Here is a 27,058-nt window from a genome sequence, read left to right as displayed (position 1 = left end):
GGGACGTGCTGTAGAAACACAGGGCTAGTCCCCAGCAGATTAGATACGTCCTGCAAAAGCACCTTGCCATCCTCTTGCCTATGGGTCGTTATCACATCCATCTCCTGCCTCGGAAGGAAAACGGTTAGAACTGCCCAGAAGATGGTGTTTTCCCCATGGAATTGCTCATCCCTCTTTCTTGTTTTTTTTCTTTATCAGTGTTGCCCTCATTTATCAAAACTCCCCATGATGTCACCATCCGGACAGGGACAACAGCACGGCTGGAGTGTGCAGCTGAAGGACACCCCACCCCACAAATCGCCTGGCAGAAAGATGGGGGCACGGACTTCCCTGCGGCCCGAGAACGCCGCATGCACGTCATGCCTGATGACGATGTCTTCTTCATTACGGATGTGAAGATAGAAGACATGGGTGTCTACAGCTGCACGGCACAGAACTCCGCGGGGTCTGTGCTTGCAAATGCCAACCTGACTGTACTGGGTAAGATGCGTTAGTGCCCCTGAGAGACCAAGTGGTCTGGAAGTGGGAACTGGAAGGGATTGCTGTTCAAGCTCTTCAGCAGTTGCAGATACAGAAAAGGGACAAAGAGGCAGCGCTCTGCATTAGTCTTGCTTCGTTCTCTTACACTGTAGTTAACTAATGGAAAATACCCTGCTAATTAAAAGAAGGAGCCGTGAGTTGCATTTCCTCTTGTGCCAAGGAAGCCCCTCCGACCACCCTATTTCCTGCCTGGGAAAACTACTTCAAAAGGAAATTGCGCTCCATCTCTCTTGCCCTACGAAATAATTCATGTGTGTCAGCCGTTGTCCCTTGTCCTCGGGGGTTTCTTTGTTGGGAAGTCTTAACACCGACTGGTTATGGGAATGGTGACTGTTAGATCTGTTGTGGTTTGCAGCTGCCATGCTCCTGGGCACCTGGCTGCCTAGTGCATTGCTGTATATTTGTCTGCAGGAACATCAGTTACATTCAATACTGTTAAAAGAAATCTGTTGTTACACTGTCCCCAAGAATTAATTTATTTATTCTCCTGCAGAGACACCGTCTTTGATTCATCCACTGGAAGACCATGTAGTGTCTGTAGGTGAGACTGTGGCTCTTCAGTGCAAAGCCACAGGGAGTCCACCTCCCCGCATTACCTGGCTGAAAGGTGACCAGCCCCTGATCGTGACAGAAAGGCATCACTTTACCTCTGGCAACCAGCTGCTGATCGTTAGGAACGTTGTCTTGGAGGATGCTGGGAAATACACCTGTGAAATGTCCAACACCCTGGGGACAGAGCGCGCGCACAGCCACGTGAGCATCTTACAGTCTCTTGGCTGTAGGAAGGACCGTACCACTGTGGGGATCATCACCATTGCCGTGGTGTGTAGCATCGTGCTGACTTCTCTGGTCTGGGTCTGCATCATCTACCAAACCAGGAAGAAGAGTGAAGAATACAGCGTCACCAACACAGGTAGCTCCAGTCTCCTGCTAAGGCTTTCTCTAACCTTTTGTGCTGCCAGACTTCCCACTGAGGCTGAACCGGCCCGTCAGGTAGCCGCACAATTGCACTGGAAAAGCAGTTGGCTTATCTCAGTGGTTCTCTTGGCTCGCAAAGCTGGAACCAGCTTTCACTTGCTGTTGAAGCATGTTCAGAGCTGCGTTTCTCCCCTTGGCTGGCTCTTCAGAAAGGTCTTTTCCACTTGGCAGTAGTTTCGCCCATTGCTTTGCTGCTTTGATTTTCCATGACCATAAATGATAACTCTTGAGACAGTCTGGATTATGTCCACAATGCTGGGAACCTGTCTTATTTCTTGGGAATCTATATTTTCAAAGACTTTGTATTCAAAACATAGAAGAATTAGACTTTGAAGCTGGAATCCCTTTTTCCATGTTGCCTGTAAGAGCTGTTGTAGCCCTGCTGGTGAGGGGCATCCCTCACTTGTTAGGGGAAGAAGCAGTGTTTATTGCTTCCTGCTGATCTTCAAAGGGGATAATTTGGTGCTGAAATAAGTGTTGCAGTGAGAATAAACTCTTCTGCCCTCAACGTTATACAACCTCTGAACAGAAAGTGTGGAAGAACCAGCCTAAGGCTTGCTGCCCTGAGGGGATTTGCAGCCTTCCTATATTCCTGTATTCCCCTTAGCTTGAGATAAAGTACAACGTAGGATTTTAAAGACATGGGCTAGGCGGGAGGTCTGGGATACCATATGACCAGTGCGATGTATAAGTGGGGTTTTTCTCCCCCTTTTTTCCAGTCCTGAAAACCTAGGGCTTCATGCTGAGTATAACTGAGTTTGTATGACAGGGGAAACCGAAATTGCCTGATAGAAGAAGGAGAAAGCCAAGGATAGCTAAGGGGCTTAGACTTACTTGCCTGCTTAAGTGAATCAAAGACCCTGTTCTCCAGAAGTCTTCTACTCATGACTTTGGGAGACAGAGGACTTGAGTCAAATGAGGTACTCTGAATTTCAGGGGAAAAGGAAGGATTTACTTGTTCTGAAGAAGACTGTTCCACCTCCACCTACCTTGTACTGACCATGCCAAATGCAAACACCCAAAATGCCTTTATCAGCACTGTGTCTCACAGCTTCAAGCTGTGAAAAGTCAGGAGTGAGGCTTTTGAGGAGAATGGAGTATTGAGGCAGTTCAGTTTCCATTGCATCTACAGAAAATACCAGTTATAGATCTGGTCCCCAATCCTTCTTGACAATGTGATTTTACATGTTTTTGAAAACAGAAGCCTTTATATCCTACTAGGACTCACATTTGTCTGCTCCCATTGCTCTAGATGAGACTATCGTGCCTCCTGACGTGCCAAGCTACTTGTCTTCCCAAGGGACTCTTTCTGACCGGCAGGAAGCGGTCGGCCGAGTAGACAACCCGCAGCCTAACGGGCACATAGACAGCAACGGTGAGGACCGGCTTAATTATTTTTTCTGTAATGCTGTATCTGAACTTGATATGAGGAAGTAGAAATCGCCGTACAAAATACTTCTGTGCTTGTTAGGAGTTATCTGAAAGATCTTCAGAATGTAATTCTCTAGCTACTGCGTTTATGCAGAACCAGGATCTGTCTTTCACTTCACGAAGCCATCCTCTCCCAGTAATAACAGCGTTCATACAAGCAGACTGCTTCAGAAACTGCTCAGTCAGGCCCTAAGGACTATTTTTTTGCTAATTTTAGATTAGTTCTTTGGCACCAGAGCTACCCATAGTTAAGCTCTACTAGAAAATACATTAGCGTTGCCTGTCCCTGCCTGCGGGCTTAGAAATTAAATGCTGGGATTTTACAGTATTTAAACACAGCACATCAGGAAGGTAAAGTTAAGCGTTCCGAACTAAGATCCTCCTGAGATTGTACAGCATTTATTCTGTTAAACATTAGCTTACAATTATCTATTCTCTCCATTGCTATTTTTTCTCCCTTTCGCAGCTTTTGCAGTAGAAATAAGACTACCAAGTCATTTAACTGAGAGCAGATGGTTGTAATCTTTAGCCAGATGGTTCGTTTGTTACAGGTATGTGTCAGACTGATGCTGGAAGGTGTCCAGATGTTGAAGCTCCCACTGTGGGTTGTAGACAGCCAAAGCTGGGTATCGGCTATAATAAAGACACTTGGAAAACTGACGACATGGCTGATGGAATGCTTGTTCCAGATAAGACAGGTACAAAACCCATTAATCTGGGAAGGTATTTCGTGTTTATACAGATCAGAAAGCCCTCCAAGTCAGACAGCATTAAGACAAGAAATTGTTACCTTCAGAAAAAAAAAAAAAAAAAGCCCGGGATGATTCTCAGGTGTGAGCAGAGTCAATTTACTTTCTCCTGCTTGCTTTGATCCTCTATCAAGCTTGGATAGTTTGAATTCGAGGAACCGTCAGAAAGAGGCAGACTAAAGCTCCCGATAGCCGTTGCTTGCAGCTGGCTGATCGGTATTTTCATTTGAGCTATTCCTAAAATGTGAGAGCGCTTTCAAATTGAAGGTGTTAAAATTTTTCATGCTCTTTAAAGGGGCTGTCAACTTCAAAGCTCAGCTTTTCTTTTTAATTTTCAAAATTTAAAGGTTGTTTTGGGCACTTACACCTGCCTCTGCTCTTTGCCAGTTTCTTGGGTGTTACACTCATATTTTTCTATTTTTAGAATGCGCTCTCTGTTCTTATGCTGTATTGTAACATCCACAGAAAAACAGCCAGTGAAACAAATTTTCTCTTCAGGAGAAACTGTAAAGTTTAATAAGGGAAAGTTGTTGAGCGCACTAAGGAAATTAACTTTCAACATTTAGAAACTCCTTCCTGCTTGCTGCTTTGAATTCTGCTCATCCGTTACTACCGCTAACAGTAATAACAGATCTTGAGATAACAGTACGAGTTGACAGTGATCCCTGTAAAGCAGAGCGCAAAAGTAAGAAAGAGAACTTGGTATTTTAAAGCAGGTGCAGGAAAGTTCCACTTTCTGTTTCTACCCTGACTAGAAAGTCTGGAAAAGGAAATAAATGCACAGTTTATTTAAAAAAAAGAAACTCACAACTTCTTTGGAGTAAAAAAAAAAAAAAACAAAAAAAACCCCAAAAAACCTACTAAACCTATTCATTGGAACTACCGTTAGTGATAGCTACAGAGTTCTGAAAAACGCGGGTATTTACTAGCCCTGTGTAAGACCGAGAAGCGTCCGTATTGTTTAGTGCGAGAGCTTCCCACCCTGCCGAGGGCCAGATGAACTAAACAGCTGCCTTTGCCTTCCGCAAGTTGTGTGCTTCAGCACTGACAGCTTCCACCTGCTTCATCTTCGTTTGTTGCTGTTTTCTCTTCCTCCCTTAAAGGCTATGGCCTGCCAGTTGTGTGCACGGATTGCAGCGGCAGCACGGACAGCATGAACGTCCACATTTACCCCAAGGAGTCGGAGTACTACTCTGAGAGCCTTAAGACTGTGGATAATACCTACCCAAACGCACTGAGCAGCAAGGAACGGAATAGGAAGAGGGGTGCAGGCACCAGCCTTCTTCCTCCTCAGCCGTGCAACGGGATTGCCAGCGGCAAGAGGATGGAAACAGACGGGACCCTCTACCCCAGCAACCACGACAGAATAAGACCTGTGAGCACGACCGGCCCGCTGCTCGCAGACAAACACGGTACGCGTTTCCTTGGGGCCGTCTTTTTCTCCCCAGATGTAACGCAAGACCGCTGGGGTTATATCAGAGCCCTGTTTTCTCCCATCAGCTTTTCTAACTGGCTCAAGGGCAGGAATGATGGTGGCAGGGCTGGTTTTATGAGGAGCGCTGGCAGGCTGAGCATCAACTAACCACCCTGGTTCTTTGCTTTCTTGCAGGCTCTTCGCAAGGAGTAGCAAAGCCTTCAGAGCTTAACAACCTTAACTTGGTGAGAGCTTCACCGGCAGGAGGGTCGTTAAAGCAACTGAACGTGCTTCCTGAAATTTCCCCAACACTACTGGATTTGCAGAGCGAAGCAGAAGTGAAACAAGCTCTCCTGTCCAACGGCTACGCACCCAAGCCCTGCGACTCCGTTCACGAGCTGAAGCCACCGAACAGATCGCTGGACTGAAAGGACAGACTGCCATGTGCAAATTAACAAACACGCTATTGGGTTTTTTAAATTTTTTTTGCACAGAGTATATAGGCTACTTACTTCTACCTCAAATCTTGAACTGATGACCTGTCAAAGGCAAACAACTGAGGTATGAGAAACAAGCTTGTATGGGGAACAAACTCCTGTTCGAGCGTCATCTGTTTGTACATAGTTTAAAACTTCCCTGAGAAGTATGAAGCGTTCAAAAGTTGCCTTGCATATGAAGCACATAAATGCAAGGGATTATTGTGTAAAGAGAAAAGTATTTGATACAATTGTACATAAGAGTTTTCATATATAAATATATATAAAAAAATATATATATCTTTTACAGAGGCTATTTTAATCTTTAGTGCATGGAAAACTGAGTGAAATTTTACAATTTTGGCAATATTGTTTTCAGTATCAGGTTGCTGTTAAACTTTGTGAGAGAAATAATTCTGGTGCCTTAAATGCATAAGCAGAACTTTAAAAAGCCAGACTGTTCCAAAGGGATTGTCCTCTTTTCAATGGAAGTTCCTTTAAATCAACTATCAGTTGGGTTACTTAGCACAAATTTCCTTCCCCTTTGAAATTTATTGCACTTAACACGTTTAAACAGAGATCTTCAACTGTTTCAAATGAAGTTTATAGGAAAAAAACCAAACATGCGGTAAGAAATTATGGAGCAACCCGATTTTTTTTCCTATTGGTGGAAGAACTTAAATTCCCTTACTTTTCAAAACTGCGTAAAAATTAGGATTTGAACCGTGACTCTGTGATACGTTAGAGTGGACCACACAAGAGGCACTAAATAATTCAGGAACAGCGCAGAGCCCCAAGCCAACCAGACCGAACGGCTGTCCCGATTAGCGAGCAGTCATTACCAAAAGAAATGAGTTATGCAGTAAACCGAGGGGTGGTCTCACACATTGCACCATTCAAAAGGCGTCAGAGCAGAAGGCGTTACCTGCCCGTGGACGCTGGTGGAGCGCCGATGGCCGGCGGAGCGAACTGCAGCCGGTTCCCCGCCCGGCCGGGCGCAGCTTTACCTGCGTAAGGTGCGTGTAACGGCCTGCAGCCCAGCCCTGTCGAGAAGGAATAACCCGTGCCAGTATAACGCATTTTCACACCCCCAAAAATACATCTGGGGTTTGAAACCGTAGAGCTGTTTTGACAAGAAAACTAAAATCACACTCCTAAGCCGACAGCTGTACTGCTAATTCCTCTGCTACTCCTCACTTCTTTTCCTGCAACACAAGATTCCGCTCTCTCGGTGAACACCGTCACCCCCCTCTGCAGCCAGACTCCTTAGATGAAAGTACCTGCTTCAAATGAATTGCGCTGCTTTGCGCAGCAGTGCGAGGCTCCTCAGAAACACGCTCGTTTAGAAGGGAAACTCTGTATTCGTGGTTGAAAGTACTCTTTTAAATGGAAATGTCCCAAGTATTTTTATGTGGTCTTTTAAGTTCATCCATGAATTGGGGGGGGAACGAAACACCCGCATTGGTCAAACAGATCTTTGTCACTTCTAACTTCACTATGATGCTTTTTATTTGTAGAAAGGCTGCTTTCTGTTGGTGTTGGTACCTGTGGATGGAGGATGCCCTTCCAGTTACTTGTAATTTGAGTTCTGCTAACATAAGGTTGCTAACTCTGGTGATGACTACTTTGGAGGAAGGTTTTTTTTTAGGGGGTTTTGTTACTTTTTTCCTTAGGAGCAACTCAAATGCCCGTTCCACTGAAGCCGAGTCTGATGGAAGCCCACCTTAGCTAGTGCTGTGGCTGAAAAGCAGCATCAGAACTAAGGGCAGAAACAGTTTGTTTTCCGGTCAGCTCCATCCCTCGGGGATCTGCCCGAGAGCGGTCGCACGCCGCCCTGCATCGGGGCGCGAGGTGCCCGTTCCTTTTACTACAAGCCGGTCCTGTCCAGCCTTACCTTGCGCAGCCACCGCCTCCCCGAAGGGAAAGAGCCCTCGCTGTTGCCCCGCAGCTGCTGGCGAGCTCCGCTGCGGACCAGCCCGCTGAACCCGACCTCGATGAAGCAAGGCATAATTCAGCCAGGTACCTGTCTGTATCGGTTCCTGACTCTTGACACGTTTGCACTTTGAGACAGGTGGCTAATTATGTTGAGTGATGTTAGAAAATTATAAACTGAGCGTAATTTTCCCTTTACTCAAGGGAAAAGCATGCTTCGGAGCCGGCTCGCAAGGTGGAAACAGTGGAACTGGGGCCGTGGGGAAGATGGGAATGAACTGACTCGTTTTGCTGGCGGAAATGTCATCACCATTGCAGATACAAAGCGTATTTTGCCACGTTAACATTTGAAAATAATGTTTCTGAATAAAGTTAACTGCCTAATGTTATGACTTCCACTAAATATGTGAATTTGCTGCTTCTAAGAGGCAATGTGAAAGAGGAAGTATTACTTTTGTGTACAAAGTTATTTATTTATTAGAAAATTTGGTACAATGTTGTACATTGAAAAACATGTAAGATATTGAAGTGTCTAACAAACGGCATTGAAGTGTCTTTAATAAAGGTTCATTTATAATATTACAGCTGTTTTGTTGCGAGTGAGCTTTTGGGAGTTTGAATTGAAAATGAAATAAAATTCTAATCCATTGCTATACTCTTTTCTGTCTTTCTCTGATGAAAATGCAGACTGACTGCCGAAATACCCGCTCCTGAAATCAGACCCACAACCTCAACGTCGGCTGCTGCAGCTCAGCTCAGCAGCAGCCTCTGGCAGCCTGACCTGGGGATGGGGTGGAATTTGGGGGCTGTATTGAAAGATACAACGAAGAACTTTCAGAAATGCGTTTCTAATATATCAACGTGCTTAAGTATCTGGCAAGTACCCTTATCTTGGCACTGAAAACAGAACAGATGGGGCGTGTGCGTACGTACGTAAGAAAAATGGGGCCAGGGTAGCACCAGGCTGCAGCTGTGAACACCTCTGGCTTTCCCAAACCGAACCCCACCCTGCATGGAAATTCCAGAGGCAGCTTTGGAGATAAGCTTGAATTCTTGCTTTAACTAAAAAAAAAAAAAAAAAAAAAATCAAATCTCAATTCAGTTTATATTTTAAAAAAAATTTAAAAGCATTTCCTCCTCCAAACTATAACTTTGGTTATAAAGCAGATTTTCTGAGACTACGCTGATAAATCCCTTAACACATGTAGGAGTTGTTAAAATATTTTAAAATGGTAAAGAAAGAGGCTGGTGCCTGGTCTGAGAGTCTAGTTTTGTTTTTCCACATTATCCCAGTACTGGAATAAAATGAATTTTTTCAAGTTTTGGTAAACTTGAAATAAAACATTGCTAAAATTCAAGGCAAACAGGCCGTAGGGGAAAAACAAACACATTTTTAGGTGTCGTCCCCCCCCCGCCGCCGCATAGTCCCCTACCTAAAAGCGTCATTTTGAGCTGCCTGGCGGGGCTCTCGCGTGCCTGGTGCCATTCCCGGGTGACTGTGTCCTTCCCGCGGCGGTCGGGGTGCGGAGCCAGCCCGTCAGCACACAGCAAGGGGAAGGAAGCACCTGGGGGGGGGGGGGGGGGGTGTCCATCTCCCCCCCCCCAGTTTTTAAATAAAAGCAGTGATGACAAAAACACATTATCCAAATATTAAGTAAAAACAACAAAACCCCAGCATTTGGCCCCAAAGACTATGAGGCACGACTGTTTTCAGCTCAAGTAATTACACGCACCCACTGCAGTGCTAACCCTTGCATGGTGTTTAGAGAGCTTTAATAGAAAATGTAAGTTAGCTTTTAAGACAGAGTGCTTGCTAAATCTCCCTGCCCCCCCCCAAATGCCCCTAGAATTGGTTCTGCCGTATATAAACTTCATCAAAGAGACAACCGTACAAGTGGCAGGAAGCACTGCCACACCGTGCCGTGGAAGCTGGAACCAGCCAACATGGGACTTGGCTGAAATTCCCCGTTTTAATTGAAGATTATTTTTAAGAATTATGTCCTTTGTTCTGTATGTTTTACTTGTTTGCCAATTATTTTCTAAGTTTTGGCCTCAAGAAAGTCTTATTGCTGTGTCATAGGATGGCAGTGTAATAAAACATCCAGCCTCAGTAAGCCTGGCCCGTGTCCGTGCCGGAGCAGCAGCCCGTTCCCTGGGCAGGGCTCAGGCTCCGGACGCACCCCCGCTTCGTTCAGGCACTAACCTGGTCTGGCCTTTGCTCTCCCTCGCCCCAGGCTCCCTGCCCCTGCACGCCTTCCCAGCGAGGAGAACGACCTCACTGTTACATGACAGCACCCCAGGGGAGCGCGGCGTCACAGGCACGACTTTAGTTAACCCCGGCGCAGGCGTGTGAGGCCACCAGGTTGAAGCCGATGGCCTCGGTGCCACTGTGGCTGCGCAAGCCTGGCTGCGGGCACCCACAGCGCATGGAGTCCTGGCACCCGGGCGCCCCGCTCACCCACGCGGCAGCCAGCACCCACCTCCTCGCCCCCACGCGCGAGTCCGCCAGCGAGGGGCCCCTCGGCCTCCCAGCATCGTGGCTGAGCCCAGGGCGCACGTGCGAACCGCCTCGGCCCGACCCGGCCCCTCTTATCCCACCGCGCTGGCACAGCCCGAGGCCTCTGGTGCGTGCCGAAGGCGCTCACTGCAGCAGCTCGGCTTCGCTTGCCTGCGTGTCCCCGTGCGAACACCCTCCGCATCTAAACATTTCCAAGCACCGCCTGGCCAAGTTGCTGTGGCAATCTCCCCCCTTCCAGGCTCTGGTGATAGTTTTAATTGAGTAGTTTCAATACGACCTTTTCACTGAGCTCGGCCCTGCACCATTTTGACTACAGCTTCTCTTTTCTAACATGAGACCAAGCGCCGCGGTGTGCCCAGCCTGCCGGCGGTCCCCCGAGAGCCCTCAGGATCCACCCGCACATCGGCAGAACTCTCCCTGCCTCGCCTGCCCGGCCTCCCTCCCGGGCTCAGCACTTCCAACCGCCTGCTCCCTCAGCTGCTGAGGGAGGAAGACCAAAAAAGCAGGCAGAGCTGCATGTCTTCGCACAAGGCACAGCTGTAAAATAATACAAGCCCGTGCTTTTACCGGAGAAATGTGAGTCTAATTAATAAAGCTGCACTGGCTACCACACAGGAATGCTTGCTGAGCACCTGTAGGTATAAACAGGAATATAAACTTTCACAAATACAGCTCAAATCAGAAACAAATGGATTATTGTCTTTTACAAAGAGCTCTCCCAACCTGGAACGCTTTCAGTGCTGTTGGAGGGCAGCAGGCTGTAACTCGATCGGCCCCTGCCCCGACCAGAAAAACCCTCCCCGTGTTACGAGGCAGGTGCCACTGAATTATGAAAACTCGCTTTATTTCAGCCTCCCCGCTCAGCCCACGATCTGGAGGTTTGCAAAACATTTCCCCTGCAGGAGTTCTAGCAACGCCTTTCTCAGCCACCGTAATTAGCTGTTTACCCCCCAAATATTACTTTTTTGGCACAGCTCTCACAATGACCTCACTCACTTTCCATGCAGGAAAATTTCATGTTTGGGAAATTGGATTATTGGAGGATTTACTTTTCTTGAACAGTGAAAGCGGCGCTCAGGCTGCTGAACAGCTGCTGCGGCACGGCGAAGGGGCGGCCGGAGGAAGGCTGCGGTCGCGGGTGGACTCCTTCAGCTCGACAGCTTCTCCAGCTCTTCGGCGGCCACCGGCAGGACCGGCCGGGCTGGGTCAGAGCAGCAGCTGGCGAGTCTTCTCGTATGTCCCCAGGAAGATGAAGCCTCCCAGGCTGATGGCTGCCATCCGTGGGACAACACCTGCGAACAAGCTGCAGGCGAAGGAAAGGGGATTTCGGAGGATGAGTGGAGAGCGGATGCTGCACGGCTGGCTGCAGGGGCTTCGGGAAACAAAGCCAAGAAAAATTCTCTCTTGCTGGTTTCTTAAATCCCACCCCGCTGCTCACTGAAGGAACCTGTCTGGGCTGCCCTGACAGAGTACTCCCAAGCCTTGTGGTTTTTAACCCCTCTCCACGCTCCTGAGGTGCAGAAGCAAAGGTGCAGGCTGCTACAGGCCTCGCTGCGGAACGAGGAGCTCAGACCCATCCCCACGAAGGGCTGCAGGCAGATGGGAAGCGTCCCATCCTCCGCTGCCCCCGCCCAGCCTCGGCAGAGGGACCCCCTCTCTGCCAGGAGCTCCCCCACCGCAGAGAGCCCTGCTCACCCCAGCGGCTGGCTCCCCGTAACATCCAGTGGGGGCCAGCAGGGAGGGGGCAGGAATGGCTGCGCCTTCAGCCGCCACCATGTTTAGGTGCCTGATCCTAATAGTTCTTGGAAGTTAACAGGAAACTCGTGCAAAGCCAATTGCTCGACACATCTAAGCTGACAGTTGGTTTAACAGCGTCAGGATAGGCCAGTGTATCCTCCCAGAGGATTACAGGCTTCCTTCGTTGCAAGCAAGGATTAAACATTAGGCTCGAATCTGTTTGGCATCCCCCCACCGATCTATCGCCCGCACGGCGGGAGCCCTTCGCAGCGTGCTCTGGCTGAGCTCCGCGGGGACGCTGTCCTTGGCTTTTTCCGAACGCTGCACGGTCCCCGCTAGGAGCGTGTCCGGAGCAGGACGAGGTGTCATTCCCGGTAAGACGCCCGCACCCCCAGGGCTGCCCAGGAGCTATCTGCTCCCTGCCTGCGCCCGGCTACTCACGCTGCGCTGGGGAAACCTCTGGCTGCAGTAACTCTGGTTTTCGTTGTAATGAGCTTTGCTAAGGAGCCTGGAGCACACAGGCAGATGGAAACATTTTATGGCTTTACTAGACAGCAATTGGGTCTATTACCATAATGACAGCTTTAAAACAGAGTAATTTGTACAAGGCATGTATGGACGGAGCGCTGATAGGGTAAATCCTACGGTGCAGCATCGCTCTCAGAACGTGCACCATCCTTCTCCTGCCGAATTAGGCAGCCCTCATTACAGGAGCAGTGGCAGACATTCATTTACAGAACAGCCCACTCGAGACACGGCCATTACACAAACAAGGACAGATAACTGAGTTACCTAGAAGCTGCATCCCTGGCAACCTCCATTACTAACCATCACTTCCAAGAATCCTGGCCCTGTTCCCCCCAGCTTCTCTTTCCCACCTGCCACCCATGGCCTCTCCAATCCCCCACGGCCTCACTTCTGCAGGAAGGGAGACCTGAACGGCTCTGGGGCTGCCCCGAATCTGGCAAGTGGAGCTCTGCTGCAGGCCTGATCCAAACTGGTCCCCGCTGGGCCATACCTGCCCTCATCAGCAGATGAGATAAATTAGGTTTTTTTTTTCTGCTGGCCCCATCAGAAACCCCTCTGGTGGGCACAGGTCTGCTGTCTATTTGTATTTGCTATCTGTTGGTACAGATTTCACCTGGCACCCTGCCACTCCTCTCTCCCTGCCTGGGTTTTCCCTTTTGCTTAAGCAGCTCTCCCAGTTACTGGTCGGATCCAGCACCAAGGGCTGGAGGGCTTCACCCCCGCCTTCTCATCACCAACAGCTGCAATAAATAAATGCACAGCACGGCAGCGACTGGTAAAGCCCAAATGCGGGCTTTCAGGTACAGACACATCACTCCCTCCCCAGCCGTGCGAGGAACGGCTCGGCGGCAGCCACGAATCCGGGAATCACGTTTAAATCCCAGGGTGAGGCCTGGCTGCAGGTGTGAAACCCGCACCGTGTGCCCCCCCAACCACGTGCATGCCCTCTGGGGTGCAGCTCTTCGTTTCAGGGCTCCCAGCCCAGCAACACACCTACTCCCACAGTTCCAGCAGCAAAACTGACATTTTTGGGCTACGACTCGGCAATCCAAAGCAAATTCTTTCTCAATAGAGACTAACCAGAACCCCTGAAGTTACTCTTTGGAAAAGGCACTGCAGGGCCTGGACACAGCACAGAGGTGCCAGTGCTGAAAAAGATGCTGCATGCTCGGCCACAAAACCTCCGTATTACGCTCCGGACCAAAGAGGTGGCCATGCTGAGAGAAAACACCGCTTTTATCTGACTACAGCTTTGCACCGAGCTCACTCCTGCGGGCACCTTGTGTTTCGCAAAGCAGCAAGCCCTGGGCACTGGGGCTGCTTTCGCCACTCGCCTTGGCGAGATCCAGCTCTGGAGAGCGGTGTGGTTCGCTCCCGCCATGCCACGTCCACTCCGACCGGGAAGCCTGGCCAAGGAATGGCACACCTGGCGCAAACTGCCCGCTCCATCCCCGTCTACACACAAGCTGGGACAAGCCATCTCACCAGATTTATCAGTCAAACCATCCTCGTCGTTCTCACCAGTGAGTTGAGAAGTTTCACCCACAGCTTTCAAATGCCACCACCTCCGTGCGTGAAAAGCAGACGGACAAGATGTAACCCTGCTTTTACGTGAGCGGCTCGTCCACCCTGCTGGCAAGAGCGAAGAGGCACACAGATCCGCTCACCCCACCCCATCCCACCTCCCGCTGCAGGCCTGGCTCTCCCCGGACAGAAAGGGATGTGACGTTTCTTGGCGTGAAGCAGAGGGATTTACTAGGTGCGGACCAGGAAGCTGAGCCCTGCGCTCTGGTTTTAATAAGGTGGCAATAAGTAATGCGTCTTTCTGCCCTCAGAATTCCTCCTCTTCAACTACGAGATTTATTAGAGGAGCCATAAATCATTTCATGTTGCAACTGGCCAAAAAAGCCCGACGTTTTTATTGTTTTTGATTAATAGATTTATAATTGGCAGCAGGCATGGCAGCCTCTGCGTTTATTTTTCCCAAGACTTTCTTCCTTTTCCTTGCAGCTGACACAGCTTGGCCTCCCTTTACATGTTACTTTTTCTCCAGATCGCTTATTGTTTTGATTTCAATTGAATTGTGTTCCCTTTGGTCCTAGTCCACGGGTACTATCTTTAGGCAGAGTTTAATTTTGGGTTGTTTAGAAAAGGGCACTGCTGAAACACCCTGAAAAGAACACAAACACACATTTTTACTTTCTGCTGTTGGCTGGGGAAACTTCCCCTTTTCCCCAGCCAAATCCATGCCTCTTCACACCCTTCAGAGTTCAACTGCCACCAGCAGCAGACGTGGCCTCACTTCTCCCAGTCCCTTCCAAAACATGCCCTAGAGTCCACCAAACCACGTAGGACCCAAAACTCATCCACCACCGCATCACCTCATCACCTCAAAGAGCAACCTGAGACAACCCATCTCTGAGCACCGCCGGGGGGCACAGCTGGACGTTTTCCTGCAATCGGTGTTCAGGAACTTCCTGCAATTTGTTTTGAATTATTTCCCACATGTGTAGAAAGAGGATTGAACTTTTATTAGTTGTGCGAGCAGAGATCAGATGTTAAGAGAAAACTATCTCCCGCAAAGCTGCGATGTGCATGCTGCTTCGAGCAAGTTTAGAAATGTTAAAGCACCACCCTGAAAGTATCGGCCACATCAAGCAGATTAAAAATCTATGAGAAATTACAGTGAAAAGCCCTAAGTAAAGCTTCAAAAAAACCTCCGTTTCTCTCCCAGGCCAAGGGCAGGTGGGACACAAGCCCTACCAAAGGAAGCACAGGCTGAACCTCACAGACCGGAGGAGCTGTTCAAGACGTACATTCGCTACGAGTGGCCAATAACTGGTATGAGTCACGCACTCAAAGAGGGCAAGGTAGCGTAAATGAAGCAGGTGTCTGTAAAAACCAATAATAATTTATAAGCTCGTGACGCCTCAAAATGTTCTAAAAACGCTAGCAGAGGACTTTTTGTTCACAACATCGCTCCAAGGTCAGAAGAGCAATTCTCCGTCTCAGGAATGGGTAAAGCGGGGCAGCCAAGAGCCTGGACCAACATCACTCCAGACTTCCCCAGCCGGTCAGCAGAAAGCCCAGAACACCTCTACACCCCGGTCACAGGAGGAAAGCAGCCAGAGAGCTGCTCTGCAGCTGCTCAGACTTACTCTTTGCACTCAAGCCTGTCTCAGAAAACTTACATTTTTGCAGTAAGCGCCTCTCCGGAGAAATCCAAGAGGGCATGTGCTCAAGCGCAGACCTGATGGGAGGCTGAAAGGACAAGTCAGGGAGCACATGGCTCCCTTCCTTCTGCTTCAGCTTGTCCCTACTGCCGGCACCACACTGGCATCGCATGCTCCCATCACACTTCACAGTAAGAACAGCAAATATAAAGGAACAGAGGAGACCTTGCTGGTGTTTTCAAATCAGTAGGAAATTGCCAGGAGGAGGAGAAGACTGCCCATAAGGGACATGTGGCTCTGATGTTGGCCTTCCCTGACATCTCAGGAGGGTTGACTCACACACCTCAAGATCCACCTGTAGCACTCACTGCCACAAGACAATGTGCATGCCCAAAGTTTAAATGCACAAAAAACACAAATGCGCACATTCATAGAGAAAACTCCATTAAACACAAAGCCACCCTCGTCTCCGAAGCCTGGAGCTGAGCTTAGGGACTCTGCCATGGATAAATCCCCAATAATGCCCTGTTTCTGTGCTCTTCCCAGGACATTGCTCGCAGCCAGTGCTAAAGTGAGGACACCAGACCTCCCTGGAGGGACCTCCTTGTTCCTAGCTACCCGAGAGCTGCTCCCTGGCCATGTGTACAGCAATTAAAAGTCTTTTCTGTAGGACAGGATTTAAATCTAAGCAGACCATCCCGTCCTCTCCCACCCCCCAACACAAACAGAGAAACAGCATGTGAAATGCGCTTCTGCAGCATGTCCTTACCCTGACAGGCCTTGTGTCCTCCAGATGCCACCGAGGGCAGCCAGAACGTTCCCACTAGCGTTGCTGGAACCAGCCTGCACCACAGAAAGAGAGAGACTGGATTGGAAACCGTTGGCAGAGAGATTTTGTTATTTACTGAGCTCCCTGTCCCTGGTTAGTGCTACTTTACAGCAATTACAGATATCCTAACGACCTCCTTACCCCAGGCACAGGCAAAAAAGCTCCTTATCTCCAGGAATAAGGCAAAGGGCAGAAAGGGAAACCAAGGCACAGAAGAAAAAAACCGATCACTCCAAGGTCACAGAGCTGGTTAGTTCAGAACTGGGTAGCCAGTCCTTTCTGCACTACACTCAGCTCTACGTCCAGCAGCTGACATTGGAGTGAGCATTTAATAAAAAAAACACTCTCAGAGAAGCAACAAGCAACTTTGCTGCTCACTGCAAGAGCATTTACTTAAAAAAAAACACGAGTAGCATATTGCATGTGAAAATTGCCTTGAGAGCAAAACAGAGGACAAACAGCAGGACTACAGACAATTAAATTACATGTGTGATCTAGTTAGTGAGAGATGACTAAGATAAAGATGCTGTCTGAATGGTCTCCGAACATCCCAAAGCACCGTCATTCCCTTACCAATGCTGACCTGGTTGCTCAGCACAGCGACAGACAGAAATGAAACCCAGTTCTTACAGTTTGATCACCCACACTATCCGAAGGCCAAGAAGCTGCAGCAGGTACTACACCCAGCGATGAGATACACAACACAGCAACGTGGTGAGCGCAGATGTGCGTGACTTGGCTGGGGAGGTGTGTGGCATGTCATCAACAAGAAACATCCCCGTACTGAGGGACATAAGCAATATGGTAAAAACCATCCACAGAAACTCCAGGATGCCTGACCTTTGCCAACACAACAGCTCTTTTCAGGGCAGGGAAAGGCCAAGGGCCATGTGGCTCCTTAGCTCTGCTCTGGGGTCAGCAAGATGATGACAGAACACTAGACTTACTAGCAATTTAACTACTTACTAAACTTACTGATCTTGTAAGCAATCTTCCTTCTGCCCTGGCTGGCAGATCTCTGTGCCTTAAAATTTTAGGACAGAAAATCCAGTGCCAAGCCTTCCTCAGAAAAGACATACACACACACACCCGCAAGCCCAACCATTATCAAAAAAACAGAGGAATAAATCCTTGATGGGAAGTTTAACTTTGGGCATCTAACTCTGCAAGGATTTTCTCCTAAAGACACTGCATGAGACTCTGGAAGTCTAGCACAAGCGCAGGCCCTTCTCAGATCCTTTGGGAAAGGCCCAGAAGAGCAATACAAGGAAAGGAACACAACAATTTCATTAGTTCTGCATGCGGTACCTGTTCACATCTAATCCTGCTTTCGAGGACAAGAGCAGAAATCATTATTAATAGGCGCTGGATTTCATTCTGTAACGACCATACAGAAACTCTGGAACTACCCAAGCCATTCACCTGCGTGTCTGCTGGCCTCCTTCGCTCTTACCTTCGCCAACATAATTCTCGTCTTCGCTACATCAAGAGGTGTGGTGACTGCAGCTGCAAATCCACCTGAGCAAATTAAAACACCAAACACAAGTGAGACATTGTTGGTTGCATATGAATGCCACACTGCCTATAATTCCCATGGCTGTGGTCAACACTGCTCCATTATTAATGCCTACAGCATGTTTCCTCACGTCAGAGTCCCGGTACGTTTGTTGAAGGCCTGTACACAGAGTGTTTTATTCCTGTGTGTTGACTTAAGGAAAACAGCTCTATACTAGTTTACTGTAAATCCAAACATCCCCCTTGGGATTACTGTCCTTTTGTTTTGGACTCTGTGCATATATGAACATATGAAGGTCATAAAGACAATGGATTCCACTTCCAACACCTACGGACAAGTTTGCAAGGAAGAACCTGCTCACTCATTTGCAGAGATCGGAAAATAAGCTCATCACACTGTGCTCTGCTTTGAGAATTAAAGTCTGACCATTCAAATGCTAGAAAGACAGAAAGACAGAGGAAAGATGCTCTGCATCTGAAACACACATGCTTCAGGGGCAAAGCTACCCACTGATACAGACAGACTGGATCTGGACTTCAACTGTTAGACCTGGGACTCTGTTTCAAGGAAAGAAGACAAGCCAGTGTTTGGGATGGAGCTCATCTCCAACAAATGAAATCAGCTCCGTTCTGGCTAACAACAATGTGAAGCTGCCCAAGGGTCTTTGGAAATTGTCAGAAGCCTGCTGCCACAAGCGCCATCTTCCCCTCATGGGCATTTTTATTCTCTCTAATCACTCCCAAACGTCACCCTTGGAGCTCATTACTTTCACTTGGAGCAGCCAGCTCAGCTGTGGCTTTCCTCCTGAAAGCCAGATATCTTCAGCTTATCCATCTGCATCTCTCACCCACAAACGTGTGTGTGCGTCTGTCTCCGTATTTTAACCCTGTGGCTACAGCCTGGCCTCTTGTGCTATCTAGGGACCAGCTTTGCTGCTTTTTCTCCCAGGATCTTATTCCCTTTGCCTTATTTCCCCATCCTAAAATTAACTCTGATCTCTCCCTCCTCCGTTCACAATATTTCAAGCAAGTAATTCATGCTGAGGAAGAGTCAAAGTGAAGGAAACTTTTAAAATGCAGGAGCAGCCCAGCAGTCAGCGAAGAAAGAAAGGGGAAGAAAGGGTGGGAGAAAAGAGAGAGAGACTTGTTCTGAAATCTCTCTTTCTTCTTCCTCCTGTTTTTTTCTCTGGAGCTTGTATAAATCCTGTATCTGCTAAAGCAGGGAACAAAGTGACTCCAAAGACTGAAGCCTACACAGTACCCAGGGAATAAGCTAAAAATAAACTATTTTCTGTTCCAAGTTTTATGGAATGTAGAAAAATTGATCTCTCTTTTCTTGGGATGGGAGAGGGGAAAAGCATTTCTTCTACAATCTGTAAAGTAATAAAAAAATCCATCTTCCCCCCACTGGCTTGTGTTTTTACCTGCAACTCTCTTTCTCAGCCACCTTAGCTTTAACATATTAAAGCCCTGCTTTATGTCAGAAAGGAGGCTGGGCCAGCTGGCACCCTACGTTGATTTCTTACAGTTAATGAAGGAATGTTCCATGACAGTTCAGGAGTTGCAGTAAGGCACATGTGCAGTCCCCTGGATCTCAAACAAGAATAGCAGGCAAGCTGAGTTAGCGAACAGCCCCCAACGCCTGCTTTAGGAGCAGCTTCTGCTCGCGCCAGGTCGGCCCGTCCAGTTCACTCTGCCGCAAGTTTTCTAGCAGTGATACCTCACTAAAAAGCAGAAAAATGGGTTGTATTCAAGAAACCAAAGCAGAAACTATAAGCAAGTTAAACTAAATTCCAGCCCATTCTTGGACTTTCTTTAAGGTCAAAAATCTTTTTATTGTGAGCCAGTGTTTGAGTAAGTGACCCAAAGGCTTTGAGAGAACGGTCTGGATAGAAACTTTGGTACTCATGTCAGCCACGTATTTTTAGAACAGTAAAAATAATCTCCATGGAAAATAGTGGCTTTACAAGTCTGGATGTAGAAGCCCTTCCTTTGCCCACAGACCAAGATAAAATTAAACAGTAAACCACATGGTTGTCAGGCCTGTACCAAGCAAAAAATCTCAATGCATCACTCAGCTATGGAGCTGACGGTAACACGTTAGTCAGACTTAGTTCCCTTATCAGATCCCGGTAAATTTTTTATGCATTTGTTCCTCACAGTTTCTTATTGGCAGAAGCTTCAGTCTTGGCTGATAGAGTGATTAGAACAAACACAATTTATCCTGATACAATGTTCCCAAATTCTTATCTGAAAGGTTTAATCAAGACTGATTGGTTTTCATTTTTTCCCCAGCTAACATCTGCATCTTTCAGACTCTCTTGTTATTAACATTTCAATGTTTCTTCTTCCATCGCTGGGAAGTATTTGGTACAGATTTACCAATCAATTTAGAATGACAACAGCAACAATAAAATGCTTCATAAGCACAACAAGCAGCAGGATAGCGGCTAAATTAAGTGCAAGCTTGTATATGCTTGACAAAAACACGAGATTAAAACTAGCATTTGTTGGGAACCGCATTTTATTGAAGGCAGTAAGTCTGACAAAATGAATTTGCTCCAGCCTTAACCCTAAACGTCCTAGGTAATTTTAGAGTGACCTCTTCAACGTTAGCACACCAAGAACAGGCTACCGCGCGAGCAAGGCACTGGTCAGTCCCACCTACTCTAGCCGGGTAAAGGAACTTAAAACATGACTGTTTCCAATCATCAGATGAATACAACAGATACAAACTAGTACAGCCAGAGTCTACTCATCCAAAACAGGAGGGCTGTGCGCTGCACTTTCTAATACACAGTAAGGCCCAACAGATCTTGAAATCACTCCTTTAGTCTATTCCTGCTGTCACTGAATTCTCCAAGAGCTGCCACATAAAGCTGGAGTCTGCTCAACTCGTCAGCAACCAGCAAAAGCAGGTATCAAAGTATCAGGTGGGCAAGAAAGGCCCAGACACATCCAGCCTTACACTCCTAATCATTCCAGCTTCTCTGCAGCGCTGACCGAGAAAAAGGCACCTTTGCAGGCAGCTGGCGCCCAGACAGACAGACAGACTCGCCTGCTCACTCCTTTCTCCCTTGCCTAGAAGGATCTGGTGATGACTTGGGCTCAGCAAGTAGGCATAAAGATGGATTTTCACATGGGAAAAGGCTCCTGGCTTGTCCATACTTCTAGCAGAGTGACAAACCCCTCTATTGGGAAAATAAAACTTCACGCTGTAGTGGAAAATTCATCACCTGTCTCCCAAGAAGTTACAATGGACACTGTACATTCACACGTCAGCTGAGCAGCTGAACTTCACCAAGCTCAGGGTGTTACACAGAAAATCCCTCTGCTACTCACGCTCTCCCAGTGACCAGGTCTTGATGGAAGCGCTAGTGACAGACATCTGCAGAGAACGATTTACCTTTGTTTGGCAACAAGAATAAGAAGTCTTGAAGACTTAAGATATTTCCCTAGGTTCCTGCTGGCATTTCCTACCCTTTTCAGCTGTCATATGCAAATAAAAATTGGGAAGCATCAGAACAGAGTGAAATACTTCACCTGAGAACAATACATAACCCTAGGTCCTCGCAGTAAGGTGGCTGCCCGCAGAACTTGCTGCTGCTGCTGCTATAGGAAAATGTTTCACAGGTTCTTTGACACACTCCTCAAATAAGATCCTATGAAGGGATGAAAACAAGTTCTTCTTCAGTCCCTGTATCTTTTTTTTTCTTCTGTACCATTTTAAGTTCTCACCCTTTCTAAAGGGTCCAGGGAACCCTTCCGTCATCTGGCCAGACCCCTGGCAGACTCTTCTGCAACACCAGCCCAGTTTGGTAGGTCAAGCTCCTGTCAAGAGATAGGAACTTGTGCTGGACTAATGCCCTTGTTTGAATTAGCCCACCTTAGGAAAAGAAAAAAAATCAGGTTGAGCTGTATTATTGCCTGTCTTCATTACTATTTTCTGTACTGCCATCTGAAGGTTACCCAGGACTGATTCAGGATTGAATCCCAAATCTGGGTTGAAAAACTGAGTCACCCAGGTCCAACACTAAACCTCGCAGCGTCCTCTTACATTGACTGATTTCCAAGTTCACAAATGGTCTTTTTCAGAACTCTTCAATCAATCAGTTCTAATTTGAACTTTTATTTTATTGATCTTATGTTAATTTTTTTTTAAGAGGAAGTTTATCCTGGTCCTTTATCACTGTAGGAACAACAACTCCAATGGTAGAGCAAAGTGACCCAAGAACTTCTTGGTATTTCTGCTGAAATCCAAAGAGGCAAAGCATCGCTCCTCCAGCGATTTAACCAGTTCAGCATTAGAAGCATGGTCCAAGCAGACACTCCAGGGAAATCTTGAGAACTACTCAAAAATTTAGTCAGAGCTATAGAGTTAAAGAGGCTTTTAGGCACAGTGTGTAATCTTGTCAGAGCCAATTAGATCAAAACAAAAGTGATGGGAAGTCTTCCCTGTTAATGTGCAAAAAGCTCTCGTTAGTGCTTTATTATTCACTAGGCTTGCACCTCCATTCTCAGTGACTTTGTCACCACAGAACATTCATTATTAATGTTAAGCCACACTTTTTTTACGGTAGGGAGAACGAAGGCGTCTTTAACAGAGGCAATTTTCAATCGCGTTGAATGGACACTCGGGTTCTTTGACAAGCTGGAGCTGCCTCGCTGCTCCAGGGCAGCACTTTGCTTTCCCAACAGCCAATGCCCAACGGCAGGATTTCCTTGCCACTGACCCATTCCACAGAGGGCATAAGAAAACCACGCAGAGGCTCTTCTGGGACAGCCTGCCCTGGTACGGCGCAGGGCTGGGGTACAGCAGTCCAGCCAGGCAGCCTGAGTCCAGAGAAGACTCGAGCGTGGGGTGCAACCACAATCACGCCTGGCCTGCCCGCAGCATGGGGACGTGCTTCCCTCCTCGGCCTCCAGCCTGCCAAAGCCTGTGCCCAAATCCGGGCTGGTGTCCAAACAGCTCAGGCATGAGGCAAGGTTTGGTTCAAATGCAACCCCAGGCTTAAAATATCACGTAGATCTACCCTTGGGTTCCTCCCCACCGGCCGCTCAGACATCACCTTCTCTCACTCCCTGACTGCTCCAAACACCTCCTTTAGTTAAGACACCAGACATGATGATAAAACTGGACAAGGCCTCCAGGGATTAAATTATTAACAGATGAGACAGAGAGGATTCCAAATCTCTGATATTTATGCTCATGCCTATTACGTTTCTATAAAAAGCCCATGGATTGCATACATACATCTTACACATGTGCGCTCAATGAGGATGAGTCGGCCTCTCACAGCACTTTGGCTGAAATCGCTGCCATTTCACAGGCACTGGGGATGGAATTCAATATATTGTTGCTCTTTGTTCTGTCTTCACCAAATAATCAGTTATGATTTAGCTAGGAACTAACCAACGCACCCAGACACACACGTATGTGTGTGTGCGCGCCATAAAGGGAAGCCAAACAGGACTTTTCTTTCAGTTTGTTTCAGCTTATTACCCTGCCCCTCAGGGCCTCTAATATATTTTTAGAAAGTATTGAATTCAAGCAAAGAACACAGGAGAAAAGCATGTCTGTGTGATTTCGCCATCCTACTACTACCATGGTGGCACTTGACAGCATCTCTGTGTTTAATGGTTGTTTTTTTGGATAATCTTCTCCTTTTAAGGTTTATAACATGATGATTTTAAATCACTCGGATGCACGCATCCATCTTATTTTATTCACAGGGTACGGGTGAGGTTTTGATTTTTTTGTTTTGGGGTGGAAAGGGATAGAAAGTTTGGTCTGTTTCTTCTTCCCTCGTTTGAAGCTCTATGTAGGTAGTTAATAATTTTTAACCATGGAATCCATTCTTCAGAAAGCAGGAAATTATTTTTCCACTGCCTCCATTCAGCAAGAAGGCTAAATATTTTCACTGAAACAGAATGGATGCAGTACCGGATTAGATTAATACGGGGCCTGCCTGTTACATGTCTGCAGAGGGAGGCAATGGAGATGGAAGGGGAAGGTTCTGATCCAAAAGGGTTGAACCTCGTGAGTTTTGAAGCAGGTCCTCAAAGGAGACATGAGAGAGGAAGGTTAAAATGCTGCTGGTGAAAAGGAAAGAACAGGGAAAGAAAGAAAGAACAAAGAAGGAAAACCGGGCTGGAGGAAGTGTAGCTGGAAGGATAACCCAGAGAATATGTATCATCACCAATTACAACACGATCTGCAAAATAGCACTCCAGCTCTGCAAAGATTTATGCTTGGGGAATAGAGCCTCTGAAGACAGCCAGGCTGAACTGCCTCATCTACTACCACCATGAACCTGGAACTCTCTGTGCTGCTCCACAGAGGACCAGTGTCTCCTTCAGCACAAAGTGTTAGGTCTCCCCAGTGTCTGCCAAAGGGCAGGGAAGCGTTCACGCACAACCATCCCTCTGCAAGCTCCTTCTGCGACACTGCTACTAGAAAACGAGCGGACACTACTGAACATCCATCAAAGAGTAGCAAGTCCAAGCACAACTGGTCAGGATCAAGATGTACAGAGAAGGAAATGGAGGCACTGGGCTAAATTTCCAATTGAGGCACCAAATTGGACTTCAGGAAATTACTCCACAAGGCCTTGGGTAAATCAGATAACCTTTCCAGCTCTCTGAACATGCCCGAACACAGTTTTTATATCAATCTAACTGTAAAGAAATTAACGGAGCTAAATTAATGATCCCCTATCACACCTGCAGACGTACAGATTGCATTTTAAAGCGTTTTTCGAAACAAAAATGAACGCCCTGCTTCTGTCGCTCTGATTTTGTTAGCACTGATTTGATGAAGCCCGTGTAAAATCCAACAGTAGACCGAATTTTAAGCAGAATAAAACTCCCTTCCCATCACACAAACATAGAAAATACAGCTGGACATGACCATAAGAGATCATCTAAAATATCCCCTCTGCACCAAAATGGAATGAATTCTACCTAAACCATTCCCTCCTAGCTCACACGCCCAATCTACTAAAGCGTGTGCAGTTACAGCCATGCACCCTCTCTCAGTCGTGCAGTTACAGCGCCCATCAAAACGAAGCCTCAGTCTCTGCTGGAATTCTGCTGCTATTAATACTTCCATTCCCCTAACAGAGCTTATTTTAAAAAAATTACATACGATGTAATGGCTCTGATTTTGTAAGTCATCAAAGAACAAGCTTTGCTTTTGATAATCTCTATTTCAAGAAATGCTATAATTTCTCTCTAAACAGGATTTATTTTTTCCACATATTCTGTTACTGGTTTGGAATCTCAAAATGTATTTTAGCTCCTTGGGGAAAAGCTCTGGCTATCCATCTCTTAACTACTAATCTGTTTTTTCTATTAAGGCAGTTGAATCTCTCCTCCCTCAAACTTGTCAGCTATACTGATGAGTCATTAATTGATTTTTTTCTCTCCTTTTTTTTTTTTTTTTGAAACAACTACAGTAGGCTAAAATCAAGCAAGAAGCCTACTGAAGAATTCAATTAACTTCTGGCTTGTTTGGTAATAAATAGTGCAGTATTGTATTCTGCCACTCTTTATTCTTGTTCTAGTGTCTGGAGATTGCCCAGATGTTTCGTCCTCCGTTTTTTTTTTTTGCTGCGGAAGGCTTTTGCCTCCCGGCTGTGCAGTGCTAGCCTCTGCTCTCCTGACTCTAGTTAATCTACATGGCTGTCAGAGCTGTCACATGAATGGTGAATCACGGCCTCTCGCTGCAATCGCTTCAACCCCTGGGGAAGTGCTCAGAGCAGACAGCTGCACAAACCCCCACCCAAGCAAAGTTTCTCCTGGATGAGGATTTTACAAATCAACTTTGAAATAATCGCAAAGTCTGACTGACAGGCCCCTGGTTTTTAAATAACAGAAATTTGTCAAAAACAAATTGGTTGTCTTTCAAACAGACACCCTGTGTTGAGTCTTTTTTTTTTTCCTTCTCTTTCCTTTGCTGGCTTTCCTATTTCCAGACAACAACTGGATCCGTTTTCTTCTAAACAAACTTGAATTACAAAGGAATGTTGTTCTGCTATACTTAATAGATTTGCACATTTTTCCCTTTCTTCTTTAGTCCTTCCCAGTATAACATATAATCCTTTGCACCTGCAAAAGCTCCACAGACTGCTGACTGCCAAGAATCCACCACGTGACCCTGCTTCCATGACCAGAGATCCTGTGTTTAAAGAGAAAGGAAAATAAGAAGTTATTAAATGTTTGAATCTATCTGATCCCCATGTGAGTTAACTCTGAGGATGGGAACTTAAGTGAAAAGCTATTTTTGTGGCATTTTTCAGTGATGTAATAAGTGATTTTTCCCAAGGAACTTGTGTACTTGAACGAGCAGATGGAGTGAGAAAGATGTCTGGAACTGAGGAGGGCTTGAAGCAAATTGCTTTCAGGGATTTCATATGTATGTATTTAAGCCTGCGGCCATGCAACTTTGCAAATATTTTGTGAAATTGTTTTCTTTTTGGGAGATAAAACAGTGCAAAGCAAAACACTGAGCAGGGGGGACGGCATGCAAGAACCAGTATCAGTTCAGCCCAGATGTACCAAACACTCCCATTTAAAATGAACAGTCCCCAGCACAGCGAGACAGAAGTCCTGTTTGCCCCCCCACATTTCTCAAACCAACCCTTCCCCTCGTACTCCCAAAAAACCCCCATCGTTAAGAAATTACTCTTATCACTCCCATTATATCCCAAAGCAGGTGTGTCTCTGTTTTTCACTTGGCGTCATTAGGGACCACACACCCTTCTCTCCACTGCTCCCACACACCATGCTCCAATCCATTTAACTCACAGCATCATTTAAACATGCACGTTTAAAAACACCACCGAGAACGGTGCCTTCTAAAAAACACATATCGAGAATCACGGCAAACAGTTTATGAGTCAGATCGGTATCGCCAACAAAGGCCAACGCGCGCTGGGATGGTTTTTATTATGCCAGCTACGGTCACTTTGTTCTCTCCTCCTCCACGCCGCTCTGTCACCCCTTTCCCATCTCCTGAAACGCTTAACACTGGAAGTTCTCTGGAGGAGAAGTTTCTGGTTTATGATGTGAGGACCAGTGCTGAGCAAAAAAGGATGGGACCCACGGCCCTTCTGAGGCCTACCACAAAGAAATCAGTAATTTTATTGTATAGCTGCGGCACTACCTCATTCTTTTTAAAGCCATATTACTTCTACACTATAAAATTTTCTTGAAAGCAACCCGATAGCTGTGCTAG

The 27,058-nt window shown here is 46.9% G+C and overlaps 2 protein-coding genes across 21 annotated transcripts in view; one reads left to right on the top strand and one right to left on the bottom strand.

Annotated features, from left to right (window-relative positions):
* The window catches only part of LRIG1 (leucine rich repeats and immunoglobulin like domains 1), a 95,565-nt gene extending 87,390 nt beyond the window's left edge, over nucleotides 1-8,175 (top strand). For 2 of the 3 annotated variants that reach the window (XM_087742888.1, XM_087742890.1), the window contains exons 14-19: nucleotides 199-480; nucleotides 1,034-1,453; nucleotides 2,771-2,893; nucleotides 3,483-3,647; nucleotides 4,802-5,110; nucleotides 5,308-8,175. In XM_087742888.1, the coding sequence (XP_087599014.1) occupies nucleotides 199-480; nucleotides 1,034-1,453; nucleotides 2,771-2,893; nucleotides 3,483-3,647; nucleotides 4,802-5,110; nucleotides 5,308-5,540 (1,532 nt within the window). In that variant the 3' untranslated portion in view covers nucleotides 5,541-8,175. The remainder of the gene's footprint in view (nucleotides 1-198; nucleotides 481-1,033; nucleotides 1,454-2,770; nucleotides 2,894-3,482; nucleotides 3,648-4,801; nucleotides 5,111-5,307) is intronic. The other variant, XM_087742889.1, reaches the window with a different exon arrangement.
* Nucleotides 1-27,058, bottom strand: part of SLC25A26 (solute carrier family 25 member 26) — a 133,706-nt gene that overhangs the window by 33,483 nt on the left and 73,165 nt on the right. For 12 of the 18 annotated variants that reach the window (XR_015701183.1, XR_015701180.1, XR_015701181.1 and 9 more), the window contains exons 7-9: nucleotides 25,930-25,999; nucleotides 17,759-17,823; nucleotides 16,246-16,319 (exon numbers count right to left, since the gene is read on the bottom strand). Coding sequence is in view for 12 of the 18 variants with exons in the window: in XM_087742892.1 (XP_087599018.1) it covers nucleotides 16,246-16,319; nucleotides 17,759-17,823; nucleotides 25,930-25,999 (209 nt within the window). In the remaining 6 variants the exon portion in view is untranslated. The other 6 variants (XM_087742904.1, XM_087742900.1, XM_087742899.1 and 3 more) reach the window with 5 other exon arrangements.

Source organism: Nipponia nippon, unplaced genomic scaffold, assembly GCF_047370975.1.
Source record: "Nipponia nippon isolate SJK-2023a ecotype South Korea unplaced genomic scaffold, ASM4737097v1 scaffold_9, whole genome shotgun sequence".
In the NCBI taxonomy this organism is placed as follows: domain Eukaryota; kingdom Metazoa; phylum Chordata; class Aves; order Pelecaniformes; family Threskiornithidae; genus Nipponia; species Nipponia nippon.
The sequence above is the reverse complement of the archived record's forward strand: the minus strand, read 5'-3'. Positions and strand labels throughout refer to the sequence as shown.